This window comes from Lipophrys pholis (genome assembly GCF_963383615.2).
Source record: "Lipophrys pholis genome assembly, chromosome: 14".
In the NCBI taxonomy this organism is placed as follows: Eukaryota; Metazoa; Chordata; class Actinopteri; order Blenniiformes; family Blenniidae; genus Lipophrys; species Lipophrys pholis.
The window spans coordinates 19,681,756-19,701,430 of NC_137633.1; the positions used below are offsets into that span (position 1 = coordinate 19,681,756).

The following is a 19,675-nucleotide window of genomic DNA, read 5'->3' on the forward strand; positions in this document are numbered from 1 at the left end:
AGATTGTATGGAGAGATCTGAAACTGTATAGAGCAAGAATGAAATTTTGCTGATTATGACATTCTATCCTGTTTGTTTAGTCAGTAAAAATCCAAAATGTAGCAATACGTTAATCTCGTATGAAAAATAGTTAAAATCTTTGTTTTGGGCCACAATTATTGAATCACTTAGTGCATTGACAGCCTGTGAAGACAGCGAAATGGAAAGATGAGTGGCTGGAGGTTAAGATCTCATCCTCCAAAGACCTCAGATTACGAGCGGACCTGATACAGAACAACAAGCCGTGTGTTGAAATTGAAACAGTCCTCCTGAGGGCCGCACACCCTGTGGTCAGGCCTGGTCAGCTGCGGTTTGCTTCCAGTGTAAATGAGATTAGGGAAATGAAATTAAGTGCAGCGAAAGTGCCATTCCACGGGGACGGAGGCAGCTAATGAAGCAGGAGGCAGCACTCCGGCTGCAGCTTTCATTTCTCTCCAGATCTGCTCCCGACAGATCGGATTAAAACATCCAGTGGGTGTGATTCATGCTCTGTTTGGATGAGAAGAAACAATTTTCGCATTAACCACTGGCGATGATGAATGGATTAGAGAATAGTGTTTATCGCTGCTCGGTGATGGATGAGTCTGAACTGTTGTTTCTCTTCTTTCAGCCAAAGTACACAGCTCTTTTGATCCGAGTACTTAAAGACGTGGCTGTCTTTCAGGGAATCATATCACACACGGATTGGTTGAAGGGTTTGAATTTATCATTTGTTTTGAGCGCGAAGCACTCAGCTCACAAATGGGGTTTGAATTCATTTTCACCTTTTCTTTTTTTTTTAACTATTTAGAATTTTTGTTCCTTATTTTACAATCTGTTTTGACTGTAGTTCTTATTTGTTTTTGGAAGGATGGATATTTATTTACTCACTGACTATATATTTTGTCAGTCAATGGGTTCAAAAGACGGAAACATCTTCCACAGAGTAGCAATCTGCATAAACACTACCACTAATTTAAATAAAAAACAGGCTCTGCCATGAGTTCTACAATCAAAATTGCAACGACAACTTCGATCAGTGTTTACAGGTGCGGACAATTATTTTGAACACGGCAGTCATTCAGAATAATTGGCTCATTATAATGAGAAAATAACATGATAACATTATCAAATCAATTAGCTTGTTGGGTTCCTTTAATCTATAAACCGAAAAGCTCCTAGAAACTGATATTTGAAATGTTGTTTGGGAAACCAGCTCAGACAGAAAGCCTCCATTTTTCTCATTTTGCACGATAGGTTGTGTTAACTGGCCAACGTGCCGCAGTCTTTCATAGTCCTGAAGGTCTTCCTTGCCTTCAGGCCTTCAGTTGTTGTTTTTTTCTTGAGTCTCTTGCTCCTTGCGACTCTTCTCCTACGTGGAGTAGTCGGGGAAGAAGATGAGAGGAAGAAGCGGTGAGAAAGGCACACGTTGCTGTGAGCACAAAAACACCAAAATGTTGTCGTTTACACAACAGCATGTTTTGAAAAGCGTCTCCGAAGGTCGAACTTTTCAACCCACTAGTGGCTCGACATTATCGTGTAAACAGACATTGTTTCCAAAACACCGCCGTGTAAAGGTGAACCTTTTCTGAAACAAAAACGGTACGTTTTCACAAACATTGTCACGTAAACGAGGCTCATAATCTCTGGTTTGAGAAACGGTTCCAGTGAAGCTCGCTCTCACCAACATACAGAAGCATTACTGCTTCAGTTTCTTCTGATCGTTGTTTGGAAAGAATCGCCCGGTTTATTGTAAAATCGTTATTCTTTGTTTGTGTCTTGTTAATGGACGGTCCTGCCCTCACCACCACTTGAAGGGTCGCGGAGAGGGTGGAGGTGACCCCCGGTGGACAGACCTGACCTCCACGTGTCACAGAGCTCCGGCTCCAAAGTGGATGGACTCCATTAAAAACCTGATCTCTGTCTCATTAACTTGCCTCCAGGGTGACCTTCAGCCCTCGGCTGACATAGCCAAGGTTAACGGTCAAGGTTCAGACCGGGTGCAGGACAGCATGGAGGTTCAGGCTCCAAACAAGGTTTTTTTTTAGGAACGTGAGACCAGTGTGAAGAAGAAATGTGAGCGTGTGTTGCCCTGTTTGCTCATGATGTCATGTATGTTATATTGTGTTGAGGATTGGAGAAAAGAAACATGGAAGCTGTAGAATAACAATACGAACTGACCCCAGTGACAAACCGAGGTAATAATTGTGCAACATATAGTGAACTGAATCCTTATTTTGTGAAGAAATCACTGCACAGCACTGACGTCGATGTATGTTTCAGCTGTAGTTTATGATAAACCCTCTGAAAGGCTTCTCCCGCCCCTGACATAGAGCATGGTTTACTGGTAGGACTCGGATTTCTTTTCGTGGCGCTACAAAAACAATAGGAAATGTCAAACACATGGAGACATAGCAGTTAGTAGCCTCTTCCACTTTGACCCCAGAGTCCAATATCGTCTCTCTCCGAAGTGACATGAAAACGCGGTAAAAGCCATTTATTGATTGGCTCATCTTCATCATCATAGCTCTTCTGAGGGAGCTCTAAATCATAAGGCTCTCTCACTGCATATCCGACTGAGGATACGTGAATGAATAAATAAAGAAACGCGGGCCTTGCGAGCGCCTTTCTAACAGCCTCCTCGCAGCAGCAGATGTTCAGAGCAGCTGCACTCGTCCAGCGCAGAAGAAACTGCTAATTCTGATGTTGTTTGACAAGCCTGACGAGGCGCCGAATGTAGGTCAGCCTCGAGCAGAGGACCGACCCGGGGATTGGTCGCAACAATAAAACAAAAAAAATGTGAGCCCAATTTGTGAAAAAGAAGAAAGCAAAAAAAATGTTCCCCTGACTCGCCTCATGTTGTTGTTGTTGTTGTTGTTGTGGTCAATTTGTGCAAGGACATGTTGAATGTAACCACATGTTGCTAAAGCGAGGAAATTTTAAACCTGCGTCATCTGGATGATCTCATTGGATTTGGTGAAAACAAAACTCCTGCCGTGCTTCATTGGAGCAGTAAACAGTTTTCTAGCAGTCAGTCAGCAGCAGCAGCAGGAGTCACAAACTGTTCTCCCATAGATCAGCACTTTCTCCCCACCCTTGTCAAACACAAGACCGACTCAGCGATCCTGTCATGGAACGAGTGACTTCAAAGGACCTGCACCGGTAACTTTTGTCCATATCGACACGTCCTGTACCTGAAATGTTTTCACCGGGTCTGAGGTAAACCTCTGACCCAGTTTGGGCTTCTTTTCCAGGAAAAAAAAAAAAAAAGTGCAACAGAAGTGTGTAACTCACTGCGAGCACGGTCAGCCTTTATGTGAAACTTGAGGCACGTGCACATGTTACTGCAATGTGACTGCCCCCCATCCCCACCCCCAAAGCCCCCATATGCTCTGTCTATACAGTAAAGGTTGGCAGAAAACACACCGGCATGACAAGACATGACTCTTCCCTGCACAGCTGAACATGCCTCTTCAAAACTGTGAAAACTCTTCTCAGTAAAGAAAATAAACCATACTCCGAAAAACTCCAGATTGCTGAGTTTTCAGAGCTAATTCCGGGGAATCTAGTAAGAGTACAGCCTTAAAGTGTTGTCTCTCGTGCGGTTAACAGCTCTCCGAGGAAAAGTCGTCATTTACACGAAAGCCAGAGTCAACATTCCTGGGACACGTGACGAGGGAGCGTGAACGTATGTGAGCATTAACATAAACACAGTATGAGTGACATACAGGGACTGAAATCGTTGGTTTCTTTTTTTTAATTTCTTTAAATACATTCCAAAAAATACATTTAAATACAAAGTTATTTACACAAAAAAGGTTCAAGACGTTCAAAATGCAATGTTTTTCAAGCTTCCCTTGCTTGTTTTTGCGTTCAGTAGTTGCGTAGCTTACGTATAACAGTCTAATGAAAAAGAAGGTCGGAAGTAGAGTGCTTGTCGACAGGAGATAACTGTAAAGTCAGAGTATTTGTACTCGGAGAGTAAAGCGGGGATTCCTGGGAAATTTGTTCCAGGATTTCATTTCCGCCGTCGACGGCTTTCTTACAGCAGTGCAGACTTTGGCTCCGGGGATTTGATCCCTCCGCAGTCACGCAGAATGTTCAGCAGCGCGGCCTCGATGGAGAAGAGATGCTCGTCCTGCGCCTCGGGGCAGCACAGTCTCATGAACTCTGCCAGGCGCACCAGGTATTCCACATTGTGTCCCGTGCTGCCTCTGCAGCTGGCGATCTGCGCGGCGATCTTCTGGTCCGAGGCCGGGCCGAGGTAGATGGGGTTGTCCGAGGTGGCGATGTAGACGAGGGCCGACAGCGTGCCCTGACCTTTCTCTTTAGGGGTGAACTCCACCATCTCCGTGACGTAGCCGCCGCCCTCCACCTCTCTCACGTTCAGGTACTGCAGCGACTCCTCCACCTGCGAGTCGGTCACTTCGTAAGCGACGCCCCACGTGCAGGCCTGACGGGGAAAGAACGTTTGACACTCGGTTGGAGCAACTCTGTAGAAGGATTTTTATTGCATATCTCGACTCATGAAACTGAAATTTACAGAACGAAGGATGGAAAAACATACTGGGCTTTTATGGCAACATAAATATATCAAGGCTTTGTCATAAATCAGTGCAGAACAAGCAGTAAATACGTCAAATAAATTGAGTGTGAATGACAAACAAAACAATCTTGGTGATGACTCAGAGTTCGTCTTATGCCCTGATTTAAAAAAAAGTCGTGATCTGGCTGATCCATGTAGTTCACTGGGTTCCTTTCGAGTAGATAATAATAATACATGTTGGATTTATGCCCCTGAGCTGTAGACGTTGTCCGGCTCACCGTCTGACTGAAGAATTACAATTTGAATCAACATAATCGGACGCCAAAGACAAACACGGGGATTGGAGCAGGACTGAATCCAACTGCTTTTTTTTGATAAGCGATACATTAATAGTGGGTAGAACTCATTGCTCAGCCATACAATATGTTTAACCCCTCAGGCTCCTACCCAGGATGTGGCATGAGCTTCAAAATAAAATGTTAAACTTCCAAATAAGGAGTGGCGTGATTATTGATAATAACATGAAAATAAACATGTTATTTTGAACTTTTATTGTATTTCGCACCGAGGGGTAAGGTTATTATGGCATTGTGTTAAAATAGTCCTCATATTTCTTTATAAATTACTACTTTTTAAGTTAAAATAACGTATTTCTTTTGACCAGAACAAAGAGAACACATGTTGAGTTGTGATTATTTGTTTGGCTCACTCTTAATTAAATTTGGATTGACGTGGCCCCTGAACTGACTGATAAGAGTTTTTATTCCCATTAACCAATTAAAAAATAAACAAGGTCTCATTTATAGTAGAAGTCGAGCGCATCGTGTACTTACATCTTCATCTTCCACCAGTGTGACCACTCTGCCTAGCTGAGAAGAGAAAAACAAAAACACACAAAATGAGATCTGCTTTTCCAATCAATCTAATTGCATTGGGAGGTTTCAGACTGCAATTCTCACCTTTTCCTTGTCCCCTCGATAGAAATCATCTCCATGCCAGAACCTCCTCTTGTAGCCTTCGATAAATCCCACTTTGCTTCTCCTGTAGGCAAAGTCCGGCTTCCACACCAGCGACCCGTAGCCAAAGATCCAGAGGCTGCTCTTCTCCTTGATGATGTCCTGAGGTTTCATCCTGGTTCTGTTTCTTTCCCTCTGTGTCAACAAGTGTCCGCTGCCTTCTGTCCCGCACCTTCCTGCGTGTCTCCGTTATAAAGTGCCATCATGCTGCCTTCAGCTAAAAAAAAAAAAAAAAGAAAAAAGAATGTTGTTTTTTTTGTTGTTTTTTTTTAAAGCGCTATTGTTGCATTATCGTGGTATAGCGCACTGCAATATAGTGCAGAGACATTCCTCTGCGCTCCCACACGTGTGTTTGTTGTTCTAAGTGCGTCAGAGTGGCGCGCCTTCGACCAATGGCAGCGTGGAGGGGGGCGGGGCCCGGTGATTATGTAACCAATCAGAATCGTGTGCGTGCGGACCCGTCACCTCCTCTCCCCACACTCGTACGCACACAAAAAGAACTGAGAAGAAAAAAACTCAGCTGAAACTTCTACGAAACAACCATGACAGCGGTTTTCTAACATATAATTTACTAAATTATACATTTTCTTAGAAACACTTCCTTTAAAAGAAAAAAAAGAATTCTTGAGTGACATCTGAACATCATAATAACGAGCACATGGTCCTAGATTGTTGCTGCTTTACCTTGAGGAGCACCTTTTGGATCTAACAGTCAATTATAGACACAGATAATCCCATCACCTATAAATAAACGAGCAGTGCCGTTATATCTGTGCTCTCCTAAGCTCATTACCTGTCTGACACTGCTGAGCCAATAGCACATCAATGATAGACAGAGGTGAGAAGTAATGGAGCAGATAATCCTACACACTACAAATACTTTAAGTAGTCAATTCTGATAACTTATGACAAGTTTATGTCTCCAACCTTATAACAATAACAACACTGTCTTGTATTTTGTTTCCCATATCTTTATATTTGAACTTCAAATTCCCTCCTCACTGTGTTGAAAAGCATTAGGAGAACACGTTCATAAGTCACAGTGGCAATTCTATGGATGTAAAAAGCCTTAAACCTGCTGCACCTGCTAAAATATGCATCAGAGCCAAAACATGTTTGTTTTTTTGTTTTTTTTTAAAGAATCAGTGATGAGCAGAAAGCAACCTCTAAGCTGTGAGCTTTCTGAAGTCCTGTCAGCTGCAGACGCTGCAGGCCTTAACAAGCAAGTGGAAAGTCTTTTCTGCGAGCTCCACCTGTGATGAAATGACGACTGATAACCTGTCAGGCTGTGCAAGTTTACAGTTTCATTCACGCAGGTTAACTGGTGTCTTTAACATTCCCTGATTGGCTTGAGTGTCCCTCGATGACAGACAGCGGCTGATCTTTTCAGTTAATCTAACAGAATGAGGCTGCATGTGGCCCTTTGACACTCTGATCTAATGTCCTTCACTGAAGCATTAGATTGTATTTAAGAGCAGCCACTGATGAACAAGAGAGTTACAACTAACTGACTTTACCTTTTGAAACCATACATATTTTAGGCTTCTGCTCAGAAGTTCGATAATGAAAATAAAAGATCTATTTGAATGATTTTGATGTTAAAATGAAGCAACGATGCTACAAGGAGTCGGTATCTGATGCTTCCTTTTTTTGTGTTTTGAAGATGTATGTTCTCCCTGTGTGTGCGTGAGGTTCCTCCGGTTTTCTCCCACAGTCCCCAAAAAACATGTACCGTGGGTCCTTGAGCAAGACCCTCGGTCCCCACCAGCACCCCCCTGAGCGCTGCTCTGTGTGGCTGCTATCGATGGGCCATTTGGTCATAACTGTCCCAAAGGGGATCGGTTCTGTTGTTACAATACAACAACAAAAACAACAACAAGAACAAAAAGGATGACAAATCTTCCCTGAAACGTTCAAGCAATTTGGGTGAGTACTTTCCGAACCTTTCACTATTACCTGCGAGATCCGTGCGTCTCAATGGCGACACATGCTGATCCACCTTCATCTCCTTTACTTTGATCTCTTTTAATCTCCTCCATGAGGTGCCTCTCCCATCCACTTTGTATGGAACATTTTTTCACAGTTTTGGGGGATTTATTCGGAAACTTTGAGCCGGTAACGTCCCAAAATTGAATCGACTGGTCCTTGTATGATGACAAATCATCCCTGAAAATTTCCTGCAATTCATGTAAACAGCTTTTGTGAAAAGTTGGTAAAATACATACATACATACATACATACATACATACATACATACATACATACATACATACATACATACATACATACATACATACATACATACATACATACAAGCGGAAAAAAACATTAGGTGTTTGTACAAACTCATTCTGACATTCTGGCTTGGCTTTGAGGCTAATGCTAGTTTGCTATCTTTCATGGCAGCATCCCCGATACAGTCTCAGTGTTGTATTGTTCTCAGTGTTGTGTTGTATCCAAACTCTGAAGAAATTAGTAAAAATAAACAAAACAAAAATCAATGTTATCTTTTAAATTTTTACCATTTGGCCGGATTGGAGCCTCTTGCGGACCGGTTTTGGCCCACGGCCCTTATGTTTGACATCTCTGCTTTAAAGAATTGAAAACCACAAATTTAAATAAAGAGAGAAGAAAAGCAACTGAAACTAAATTTCCTTCCACCTTTCTCTCATCCTCCCATCTAGTTCTTCAGTTTCATTTTCATTTTTGCACAGTGGTGTGGTGGCTCTTGTCTCGCAGTGCGAAGGTCCTGGGGTTCCTTCCACAGTACAAAAATGTGAACTTGAGGCTAACTGGTGACTCTAAATTGCCTGGAGATGTGAATGTGAGTGTGTGAGACTGTGTTTGAGATGTTTTGCATTTTTTTATTTGCAGATTTTCACAATTTCCCTCCTGAAAAAGGAACTCTGCTTTTACACGATATGGAAATATGATACCTCGTTCAAATTGTGAACCCGGCTTGTTTCTTACCTCTATATGAGGGAGCAAAGGAGGAAACGTAAAAACTCTTTCTTGAAAATGTGTCGCTGTTTAGAACTTCTACCTGGTCATCATGATAATAATATGATTTATTTCAGGGAACTCAGTTCTCAAACATTGTGTGTTATTGTAACAAATAACAACTTTATTACTCAACACTTAATACATATTACATGTGTATCTGTGCTACTAACCTTTACCTACCAAGTTCTTCAGAACATATTATTTTTTGTTACCATGGCAACTTGCCATTTGGAATGATTCAAGTGTTGAATCTAAGCTGAGAAACAATTGTTAAAGTTTCATGCAGATTTCTTATTTTTACTTGATTAAAAGTGAGAAAGTCCTTCATTCCCTCTGATATTAAGCTCCTAAACACAGACCACACCCATTTTTTATTAGTTTGTATTATTGTTTTGTTTCTACCTATGTTTTCTTTTTTAAATCTTTGATCTTATCTTGCTCTATGACTGACGCATCCCACTGTCCCATGCTTAAATATGTTTGCTTGACAGCTTTATTTATGTTGACTGTACGTGTGAATGTCCACTGGGAAAGCTACAAATGAAGGATTTCCTGCTCGTTGGATAAACTTGTCTGAACTGAAAGTGATCTAACTCAGCTCTTCCACTTTTAACAGCCTAGACAGCGAGCGTGGTTGCTTTTTCCCCATATCTGGTAATAGATAACGGCTTGGAAACACGCTGCTTTTGCCTTGTTGTTGGCAATATCCTACCAACCGCTTGGCTCTTCCCCTCACTCAAAACCTGCTGCCCCCAAGTGGTTTAAAAATGCTTCAGCCGATTTCCCATCAGCAGATCCGCAGAGTCAGAGAAGTAGAAAGATCCACAAGGACTCTTTATTGTCACATACAGGTTGTTGGGGTTTTTTTTAAATATAAATTTCTTGTGTGAGTATTTCCTTACAACGCTGTCCACTGAATGATTGCTAGCACATTGATTTCACTTCACACCGACACAGACGTCCCGGACACGCGGCGGAGAATCATCAGGCCAAATATCACTGAATCTATAGACAACGAAGCCACTTTCAAGTCTCTATCTGATTCCGACATTTAATTTAGCATCTCTATTCGACCACATGTACACTCAACCATCAAAGAGCCACAAACAAACAGTGTACCAGATATGTATCCTTGTTTTTTTTTGTTTTTTTTTTTACTTTTATAGTAATAAAATAACATAAAACACCTAAAAACATTTGAAAAATAAATTCACCTTTTGGGGGCATCAAATTAAAAACAGATTTACAAGTCATACTTCTAATCTCAACATATAAATATACAGTATATACAAAATAATCTTATAAAACATAGAAAGAGACAGATCAGTGCTTCATATACTTAAATTACTACTGAAATACTAATCTTACAAAATAACATTATTGGTTCAGTAATTTCCGTTGAAGGCGTCCTTGGTACGATAGTCACTTCTTGTGTTTCTTTGTCATTTGTCTTTCTTTTTTTTTTTCTTTCTTTTTTTTTTTTTAATGATCTTGCATAAAGTAAAACGAGGCCTTATCATGAGTTTCCTTGCATATTGCAACTTTTGATCTTTAATTGTCACTGTCATGGTGCTGTGCAAAGGAACAGAGATAAGGCAGGGCACAGGGTTCTTTTTTTTCTTTTTTTCTTAAATACATATATAAGGCTTTGTGATCTAGGCTGCATACATTCTTTTTAAAAATGGGTTTAATTTACAAAAGTGATCCCCCCCCCCACCCAAACATCCCTCGAAAATGAACCGTTTTTCAGTAGTTTGTGAGACCGTTTATGATTGAGCACAATGCTGATTTAAATTTTTTTGCTTGCATAGCGCATTTGCAGGCCAGGAGGAATAGAAAAGGCTGCCGGCTCCTTCCACAGTCTTATTGGCAGTAAGCTGATTGCTGATTGCTGATTACTGCGATAACGTGGAGAGGAATGCGTGGAGACAGTCCTCTTCTCATCTCGGCCCGGAACCAAGTCCAAAACCGACTTGGACGGAGGCGACGAGGGTTCCGAGTGGAAAAACAAAACGTTTGCTCATTGTTTTCCACCGTCTCCTTCTGTAGGTCTTTACATTCCCACATAGGTTAGTAGCTTCAGTTCTATTGCGTTCGAAGAGCTCGCGAGCTCCGTCCAGTTATCAAGTTTTTCAAGAGCAGCAACTTGCGTTTGTCTTTGTTTTTTTTAAATAAATCCCAGTCTCTCCAAACGTGTAAACAAGCCACGAGTAGTCCAACAAATATTATCGTCCATTCATTAAACCTGGAGGAGAAGATAAAGAGAGAAATTCAGGGATTAATGCGACACACAACCAGGAGCCATAACATTATGACCACCATCAATAACCATGTTGCCTCTTTTTCTTCCGTGAAACAATTTTGATAGCTACCTACCACTGTTTGAATTCTTGTTATATTCTGTAACCATGAGTTAATGTTCTCTGAGGATAAACGCTTTGGCTTTACTCTCTGTCTCGGGGTGTTTGATGGTCCAGTGTCACTTCAGCTCGCAGTTTCAAACTTTCATTCTCTAGTTTTTCACCACAGAAGATGAATTCAGCTCTAAATTTGTCCATTGCTTCAGTGAAACCAGATACTAAGGAACGTTCTTGCTGCACACATTTTTCTTTTTGACCGATTTATCTTTATCTTTAGCCTTATGTGCCGCCATTTTTTTTCTCCCGCTGCTGACTTGGTGAGCTTAACATCATGTATATTGCCGACACTTTTATTTTATATTAATGCTGTCAATCGTTTAAAATTTTTTACTAATTAATCGCACAGTTTTCTGTAATTAATTGCAATTAATCACTTTTCATTTTTCTACTTAAGACTGAAGCCATGGAAATAATGTAAACCCAACACATGGAAACTATATTTAACTTCAAAGACGATTAAATATATGCAAAATTAGTAGTTTTGTCAGGTAAATGAAGTAAATGCAGACTCACCTATTTTAAGATATTAAAAAATGTTGTACTCCTTAAAATCAAGAGGACTTCGTGACCCCCCCCCCCCCCCCCCCCCCCCATGAATGTTTGGTTCTGCCCCTACGGTTGGGAATTACTGATTAAGACCAAACTAATTATTCTGCTTCTGATAGATCAAACAAGAGAACACTGGTGAAAATCAATCTTACCTCAGTGGCGATGATGCATTCATTTTTCTCTTCTGCTATTACAAAAACCGACTGGTAGATTGAATCTCTGGAGGAGCATATTGTTGATATTCGACACTCTGGTCTTTCACTGGAAAGCAAAGACACGTCGTGTTGGTTAAAAGCTCTAATATTGATGGTGCTACTCTTAGATCAGCATCATCCAATCGCCTCTTCTTCACTCACCTGTACATTCGACTCAAATGCATTTTGTCTTCTATTGTCTTTTCACAGTTTTCATCTTTGTCCAGATGGGACAGTTCGTCCCTGTACCCCGTGGAGGATTTATAGTCCAGGTGGTAGTGGTTGATGTATTTGTGATTCGACTTTTCCACGGGACAGTCCACCTCCAAATCCACCTTTTTGTTGGTGTTCTTGAGCTCCAGGGTGGAGATGAGGTTCTCTTTCTGAAAGTCGGCCTTGGAGAGGTTGTTCATGGCCTCGGCGTCCTGCCGCTCGTCCCGCTGCCTCTTGACGTGACGCACCACCGCCACTGCCATGCAGAGGAGCACCAGAACGGCCACCAGGCCAATGCCCAAACTCATGGCTGCAAAGTTCAGCGTGTCCCCGGAGCCTATGTTGGGGCTTGGGGTGCTGGCGAGAGCTTCCTCGGTGGACTGGCAGCGGGGGCCGCTGTAGTGAACGGGGCAGAGGCACACGGGCTGGCCTTTGGCTCCGACGGTGCAGGTCCCGCCGTTGAGGCAGGGCCTGGAGCCACAGCCGTCGATGGGCTTCTCGCAGTGGCGTCCCGTGTACCCCGGAGGGCAGGTGCAGCTGTAGTCGTTCATGCGGTCGATGCAGGTGGAGCCGTTGGCACACGGGTTCCTGGCACACTCGTTGACGTTGATCTCACAGCGCGGTCCGGTGAAACCTGAGCGACAGCTGCAGACGTGGAGGTTATTCTGCACCACGCAATGTCCGCCTGCACAAAACACATCAGCCGGAGTGGTTAGTTTTGATGGAGACACACAGAAACGATTCACGTTTGGTGTAACGGGCCTGGAGGTTTACCATTGATGCATTGCAGCAAGGTACATTTATCCACTTTCTTCTCACAGTTGAGTCCAGTGTAACCTGCTGGACACTCGCATATGTAGCTGTGCCCGTTATCCACCTCTTTGCACTTGCCCCCCTGGAAGCACGGTCTGTCCGCACAAGTCAACATCTTGTGTTTGCAGTGCGGTCCTTCAAAGCCCGGCGGGCACACACACCGATAGCCGTTCTCAGAGTCCTGCCAGGAGAAAAAAGAAAAAGAAAGAAAGTTTATCCAAAAGTTCTCTGTCAGATGTTTTTCCAGTGTATCCTGTTCACAACTGCCCCCAACAAACCCCATTATCCTCGGTCTGAATTCTATTTACAGTGTGCAGTCTGTGAACTGGGTCATCTACTGACTTGACAATCGATAGCATCCTCCTGGACTCGCAGATAGACCGAGGCAAAAACAAAAACAGGAAAGCCTGTGTTGTTGGAAAGGAGAGAGAGAGACTTCCGGACTCACCACGCATTGGCCTCCGTTGTGGCAGGGCCGGCTGTCACACTCCCTGACCTCGGAGTCACAGTTGACCCCGGTGAAGCCTGGCAGGCAGGTGCAGGTGTAGCTGCCCTGGCCCGTGTTCATGCACGTGGCCCCGTTGGCACAGGGCCTGTGATGTGTGCAGTAGTTCAGATCTTTAAACAAACGAGAGGGAACATCAGCACAAGAACCGAAAGAGAAACCACACAGGGGACGCTTTGTGAGATGGTCGATGTGCACACCTTGGTCACAAAAGATTCCTCCCCAGCCTTCTTTGCAGGTGCACTGCCACGGCTCTTTACAGGTACCATGTTTACAGGACGGATGGAGTTTACACACATCACAAAAGAGCCCCTGCCAGCCCTCTCTGCATCTGTTCACACATAAACATGACAGTTAGATGATTCACTCTCACACTCTGAGCCCTCATAAAGACAAAAGTACTCTTATTCAGTTTTTTATCCATGGTTGAAATGAATTAAGAAATATCTTAGTGAGCAACTGCAAATATTAACCCATGGATGGAAGGTGGGGTGAAAGTCACATCATGCACTCTCAGATTACAGATGGTGTGTATAGTTCATTGTGTAACTAATGTATGTGTGTGCCCTTACATAACCTATAGGACTACAACTGTCATACCACGCATTGCCATTGAATAGGTTATACCTATTATACCTATACATCTTTATTTAGCTCCACATACATACAAGTGTATACTCACTTGCATTCTCCAGGCACAGTGCAGTTTCCATTCCTTTCATTACACCCTTCAAGACAGATTGCTGCGAAAAGAAAGAAAAACGACAGTATTTAAAGTTTAACAGTGCCATTGAAACGCTTTTTAATAAGACTTTTATCACCTCTAAACATGCACATTCTCGCATAAAACCTGCACCCATCTGAATGGGGGAATAAAACCCATTTTCTACAAATCGCCCTGTGCTGTATGTGTCATTGATTTTGCACGCTGTTCTGCGGGGTGGAGCGGCTGGTCGGAGAGCGGAACAGATGCTTGTTCTCAGAAAAGCGGGACAGCTGCCCCATTGTTATCGGTGGACGGTTCGAGCCCCGCACGCAGCTGCTGCCCTGCACCGCTTTAACAATAGGGCCCGCAATTTAGTGGCGCGTGGCGGGCGATAATGCCGCGATTAACCCCGGCGCGTGCTGCTGGGCGACCAGCACCCTGGATTAGGCCGACCGCACGCGTCAGAGAGAGAGAGAGAGAGAGAGAGAGAGAGAGAGAGAGAGACCAAATATTACGCATGGTGTTTGGCTGCCTCACATTTCAAAGAAAGTCCATGCAATTTATAAAATATGAGATTTATGACAAAAACGTTTTAAATGTCCAATATAAAATCTAGCATTTTCCACAAATGTCAGACTGAAGCTTACATTTAACAATGACGCACCGTTCCAGTTTGTCTTGACGTGCAATTTCTATTAGCGCGCATTTGCAAACCTCTAAATCGTTCTTCTTTTTTTTTTTATCAAATCACAAACAACATAAAAGTTTCTACATGGAGTCTTCACTCTTGCTTACGTTCTTGGCAGTATTCTCCCTTCCATCCCGGGAGACAGGCTATTTGCCCGTCAGGCTTGCAGGTGTAGTGGCCAAAATGGTCGTCTCTCGGAGCGCATTTTTTGGAACAAGTGTCCCCGTAGTAATTTTCATTGCAGATGAACCGGTATGAGTACCTTAGCTCCGTCTGCGTCCCCGTCTGCACATCCGGGGACCACACAGGCCCTATTCCCAACTGTTTTCGGATGGCAAAAGAACTAATCAAGAAATCAGGGTTGGTGGTATCTATGGAGGTAAAAAAACAAACAAAAAAAACAGTTTGGAAATAAGTCATGTGCAAAAAAGCAGATCGGCTAAAACATTTTAAAGTTATTTCAGTGTCTTACTCAAATCAAATCATTCTTTTAACACAACACACAATCCAAGAAGTGAATTGTCCTCTTTTAAACTATGTCCACTTTCCCATGCGTGCTGAAAATAAAACAAGGGAAGTGCAATTGTGTTTGGAGAGACGTGATTGTGAGGGATTGTCGTGTGACTCATAAGGCATCCTAACAAATGTGAATCCATGACGCTGACATGCCAGCTGCTTTTCGATAAACAGCCACATTAAAAAGCGAGGAATGCAGGTTAAGATGGTATGAAGGGTGGAAAGATGCGTCTCCCTCTAGTGGCGGAGAAATGGTGTGCGTATCCTCACCTCGAGGCTGCGCCGCTGCAGGAGAATACCAAGCTTCAATAACTAATGAAAAAGCACCCTGTGGGGACAATGTTGGAGAAAAGAAAGTGATCAAAGATTGAAAATAACTTAGATGTATGACTCAGTATAAATGTGATAGAAATGCACCTATTCAAGCAAGACAAAACATGTTTTTCAAAGACAGGATGTTGTAATAATCTCACTCTTGTCCTTTACGCGCAGATTAAATAACAATGGGCGCATTGAAGCGTTTAACTATGTATGCCTTGAAAGAAAACAAAAATACAAATCTTCTAAAAGTATGATTTAAAAGTATATGGAAGCATTGTATATTATGTATAGTCCAGTAGAACAAACTCATTTTGAATACCAAAATGATAATTGAAGATATGAGCTGAGTTAAGCATATCTGCGATGTTTGAACAACCGGGATATCTTTGTTATTATTATTGTTATTGTTGGACCTTTTTTGTTTGTTTTATTTAAATAGATCACTAGCCCATTTTCTGTAAACATCATATTGATCTCTGCTGTGGTGCAGAGAGGCGCTAAAGCGCGCAGCAGGACGTGCAGGTGCGCTCACCGGCCAGGTGAAGTTGAGCGGCAGACGCAGCCTGGCGTCCCGCTGGATGCTGAAGGAGTCGCTTCCCAGAACAGGTGTGGCGGCTTTGCCAAATATGCACTTTCCAGGGGACACCTCCGTTTGGAAGTTCTTCAAACAAACCCTAAAATAAGTCTTGCAGCCTCCCATGCTGCTGCAACTGAGTCCATTCGCCAGCAAACCTTTAGTATTCTGAAAATGATGGAGATCGATCTCGAATACGCCTGATCCAAGAACCTAGAAGGAAATGAAGAGTGAGCACAAGGCGATGCAACAAACTATCAAAAAATATTTACAATTTAATGCAAAAGTTGGAAAAAAAATACCTGAGTAAATAATGTTATAACTATTGCGAGGACAGAGGTGAACCAAACGGCCATCCTTTAGAGTTTTATGTGCGTATCCGTGCAGAAATCAGCTTGTCCTGCCACAAAATGCTCCGACTCCAAGGAAAAAGAAAAAATATGGAGTGAAATGAAAGTGATCGGAATAAATATAATCCTTTCGTCCAAAAGAACAAGATCCAGCTCCACAATCCGTATCCAGAAGGAGAAAAACCGAGTTATCCAGTGCTCGGGGTTACGCACTTATCAGTAACGTCAATATCCACAAGTGAGTCATTCTGCGGTCTTTATGTTGTCCATCCATCGTGCCGGTCAGATGGGGTCTGAGTGTGCGGGGCCGATGCGGGGCTGAGGCTCGTGTTGGTGCCAACAGTGATGCGCGCATGTGGCGGAGCATCAGCGCATTGTGACTCCTTGTGAGGGCTGCGGGACGTTTATATACCGCGGAGCGGTGTCATTACGCACAATGTCAGGCAGCAACCCCCCACCTCCACCCCCGCCCCACACACCCCACCCCACCCACCCCAACCACACCCCCTGCGCGCGCCCTCGCTACCTTCTTTTTTTTTTTGTCTTGGCGTGAGTTTTACTAGCATTTCTTAGGAAATTGCCTTTTGATTCAGATGTCCTCATTGAAAATACACCCCCAAAATAGCATTAACTGGAATTAAACGCTCAAGCAGATATCCTCTCTTACAAACACATGCAACCAGCAGAACTGCAGAATCAGTGTCATTCAGGAGAAGAAGAGTCCGCGGGGGTCACAGATTGCGCCTCGTCTCTTATATTTTGCTTTGTTCTTGGTGTTTGTTTGAAACGATTGGGCGGGAGATAGCTCCACGTGTTATTGCAGATTCACACTGTAAACACACACCCAGTGTCAGTCATAAATCAGCCCAGAAACGCGCCTTTCAACAAGCAAAACGGCGAGTAATAGTCCATCTGGAAAGCTTTTGCATTTCTATTGATTATGGTTCTTTGTAAATATATACCGAGTGAATTCACATGGCATAAACAGACTTTCATCAAATCCTGAGTGGGACTTATCTGGAAAGGAAGGGGAATGTTTATTTCCTCAATGTGCGTTTCCCCCGTAATCTGCTATCTTTTCACTGGAAATCACGCTGTGAAAGGAATAACTTGAGTTATATAGAAAGTCAATACATAAAGACCACATACATGTGTCTATTTTTAAAGTAAGGACCTGGTCCCCAACAGTGTGATGCCAAAACCCCCTAATAAATAAAAATTGTTACTAAAACTTAATTGCTTTTAGGAAGAAGTGTATTTACTTTCAGTTTTTCGTAAAAAAAAAAAAAAAGGATGACATATACAGAAATGGCACATAAAGCCAATATTTATGATTGAAATACACTTTTTTAATGTGTATGTAATGTAAATGCTGAGAATAATCATAATTAAAAATAATGACATATAATCTATAACGAATGACCACAATTCTAACGGGTATCACAGTTACAGTTCTTTACACAAGGACATGCCAGCCATATTACTTTCTCCTTGGCAATTATGAATGCCCCGCCCCTTTCAGCAAAATGCATCCTTATATCTGCAAAGTTATCATTTGCATTTTAACACACGTACAAGCTGTGAGGGAAGAAAAATACCCCACATATTTTTCTAAAAGTTCTTTATTATTGTAGCTGAAAAAAAAAAAGCACCAAGCTGTTTGGCTACTATAGTTTACATCCCATCTCACAATGCTCTCAATTCAAAGTGCATTTGTATAAATTCAAGTCAAGATTGTATCCTGTGCACGGCCTCACACTGTTTGTTGAACTAACATCCACTTTAAGAAGTTGCAAAAACATTTATCCTCCTTTTAAGTGCAAGTCTGATTGTCTCGAGCAGGAAAAAAAAAGAAAAATGGACTGAAAAGAGTATATATGAAGGGTGGCGAGTAAATAAATTCCAATGCCATATGCATTTCTTCTTCTTCTTTTTTTTTTAATTCATGAAAAGTCACGCTGGGCACAGGCATTGTTGGCTTTATCACCGCTGCAGCAGGCCGGCTCGTCTGGGAGGATTTACAGTGAGGGAACAGGATCCAGCCACTGTTCCCTGGACCACGAAGGTGTGTGGCTGAACGGCTCTCCTGCTGAGATGACTTCATCTGCAGACCCCCACCTTTGACTTATTGGTCGGAGCTCGCACCGTAGCGGCAGAGACAATGGGCCATTGAGTCTGCAGCGGCGTGAGTAAGAGGCCCGGACATCTCATACCTCTGCTGCATTGAGGCATTTGGAGTTCCCACCATTGACTCGAATGGCACAGATCCTGCAGAGGATCAGCAGTTTCAGCTGTCGACTCCTGCTCTGGTTTGCATCAAGGAATGACCTTAAGCCGTTTATCAGGGGGGCATCCTTTTAGTTTACAGGGCTGCCACTGATACCGGAGTCTCATCACTCTTTTCAGAGAGGACGGAGAATCATGTAGCTCCGCCTTACCTTCATACACGTCAAAACACGCATTCACTTGAATATCTAATGGTTGTGGTTAGGGTTTCTCAACTTATCTCAGGCTTCGATTCCATGTAAAAAGATTGTTTCTTTGGAAAGACTTTGGCTTGAAACATATATGGAGAAACACTTTCCAGGATTTGTCTGATCTACACTTACATATTAATCTCCAGAGGCAGAAAAATACATTCTGGTATTGTTGAAAATAGTGTGGTTCTTAAAAAAACAGCGTGTTAAAGTACGAGGGACTTTTCTTAAAAGATTACTCAAAGATAAATTTACTTTTTTTTTTTTGCTATTTCATGTTGAATTGCTTGCAATTACATATCTACTCCGAAAGCATATTGATAAGAGAACAAAGTCCTTAGAAATGACTGTTAACAAATGTAAAATTAAAAACAAGTAGATACAAAGCAGTGAAAGCAATAAAGTTATCAGTTTAAAAGATGCTTAATAAAACGTCTGCTTAATCATTTCAATTGTGAACATACTCAGAAGTTCCTAATGATTTCTAAAGAAGTTTAAATCCAAGGTTTTGCATTTAAATGTTGGTAAAATTGCATATTTTTGGAAAAATGTGACATCACTTTCCCCTCCGTTGATCCCCTCTGGTATTATTATCATTCATTTATTACATTATTATCATTATTATGTAAACCTGGCTTGAAATAATGGAATATTTGAATGGGTTATTTACTTTTGGGCAAGGCAAACACTAATGAAACGGGCTCTTTTCTGCTGTGTTGCTCTAGAATAAACACGTCCCTGGAAACAGGCCTCGGCCCACCGCAGC

At 42.4% G+C, this 19,675-nt stretch overlaps 2 protein-coding genes across 2 annotated transcripts; both read right to left on the reverse strand.

The window, feature by feature from the left end:
- Nucleotides 1–3,744: 3,744 nt before the first annotated feature.
- LOC308120290 (glutathione-specific gamma-glutamylcyclotransferase 1-like) lies at nucleotides 3,745–5,942 on the reverse strand. The gene is made up of 3 exons (XM_080480805.1): nucleotides 5,524–5,942; nucleotides 5,398–5,433; nucleotides 3,745–4,471 (listed from the first exon to the last, which is right to left on the reverse strand). The coding sequence occupies exons 1-3, from the start codon at nucleotides 5,692–5,694 to the stop codon at nucleotides 4,061–4,063; spliced, it is 618 nt and encodes a 205-aa protein (XP_080336931.1). The 5' UTR covers nucleotides 5,695–5,942; the 3' UTR covers nucleotides 3,745–4,060.
- A 3,463-nt stretch (nucleotides 5,943–9,405) lies between these two features.
- On the reverse strand, nucleotides 9,406–16,815 carry LOC308120262 (delta-like protein 4). Its single transcript, XM_080480771.1, has 11 exons — nucleotides 16,385–16,815; nucleotides 16,041–16,295; nucleotides 15,458–15,515; nucleotides 14,779–15,042; nucleotides 13,960–14,020; nucleotides 13,478–13,608; nucleotides 13,221–13,390; nucleotides 12,734–12,953; nucleotides 11,909–12,644; nucleotides 11,705–11,813; nucleotides 9,406–10,828 (listed from the first exon to the last, which is right to left on the reverse strand). The coding sequence occupies exons 1-11, from the start codon at nucleotides 16,436–16,438 to the stop codon at nucleotides 10,823–10,825; spliced, it is 2,064 nt and encodes a 687-aa protein (XP_080336897.1). The 5' UTR covers nucleotides 16,439–16,815; the 3' UTR covers nucleotides 9,406–10,822.
- Nucleotides 16,816–19,675: the final 2,860 nt, after the last annotated feature.

Coding starts and splice junctions, on each gene's coding strand:
- LOC308120262 (XM_080480771.1), bottom strand. CDS start 16,438: ATGGCCGTTTGGTTCACCTCTGTCCTCGCAATAGTTATAACATTATTT. Junction 14,021..14,778: donor GGGAGAATACTGCCAAGAAC/GTAAGCAAGAGT, acceptor TTCTTTTCGCAG/CAATCTGTCTTGAAGGGTGT. Junction 13,609..13,959: donor ACTGTGCCTGGAGAATGCAA/GTGAGTATACAC, acceptor ATGTGTGAACAG/ATGCAGAGAGGGCTGGCAGG.
- LOC308120290 (XM_080480805.1), bottom strand. CDS start 5,694: ATGAAACCTCAGGACATCATCAAGGAGAAGAGCAGCCTCTGGATCTTT. Junction 5,434..5,523: donor ATCGAGGGGACAAGGAAAAG/GTGAGAATTGCA, acceptor TTCTCTTCTCAG/CTAGGCAGAGTGGTCACACT. Junction 4,472..5,397: donor CACTGGTGGAAGATGAAGAT/GTAAGTACACGA, acceptor TTTCCCCGTCAG/GCCTGCACGTGGGGCGTCGC.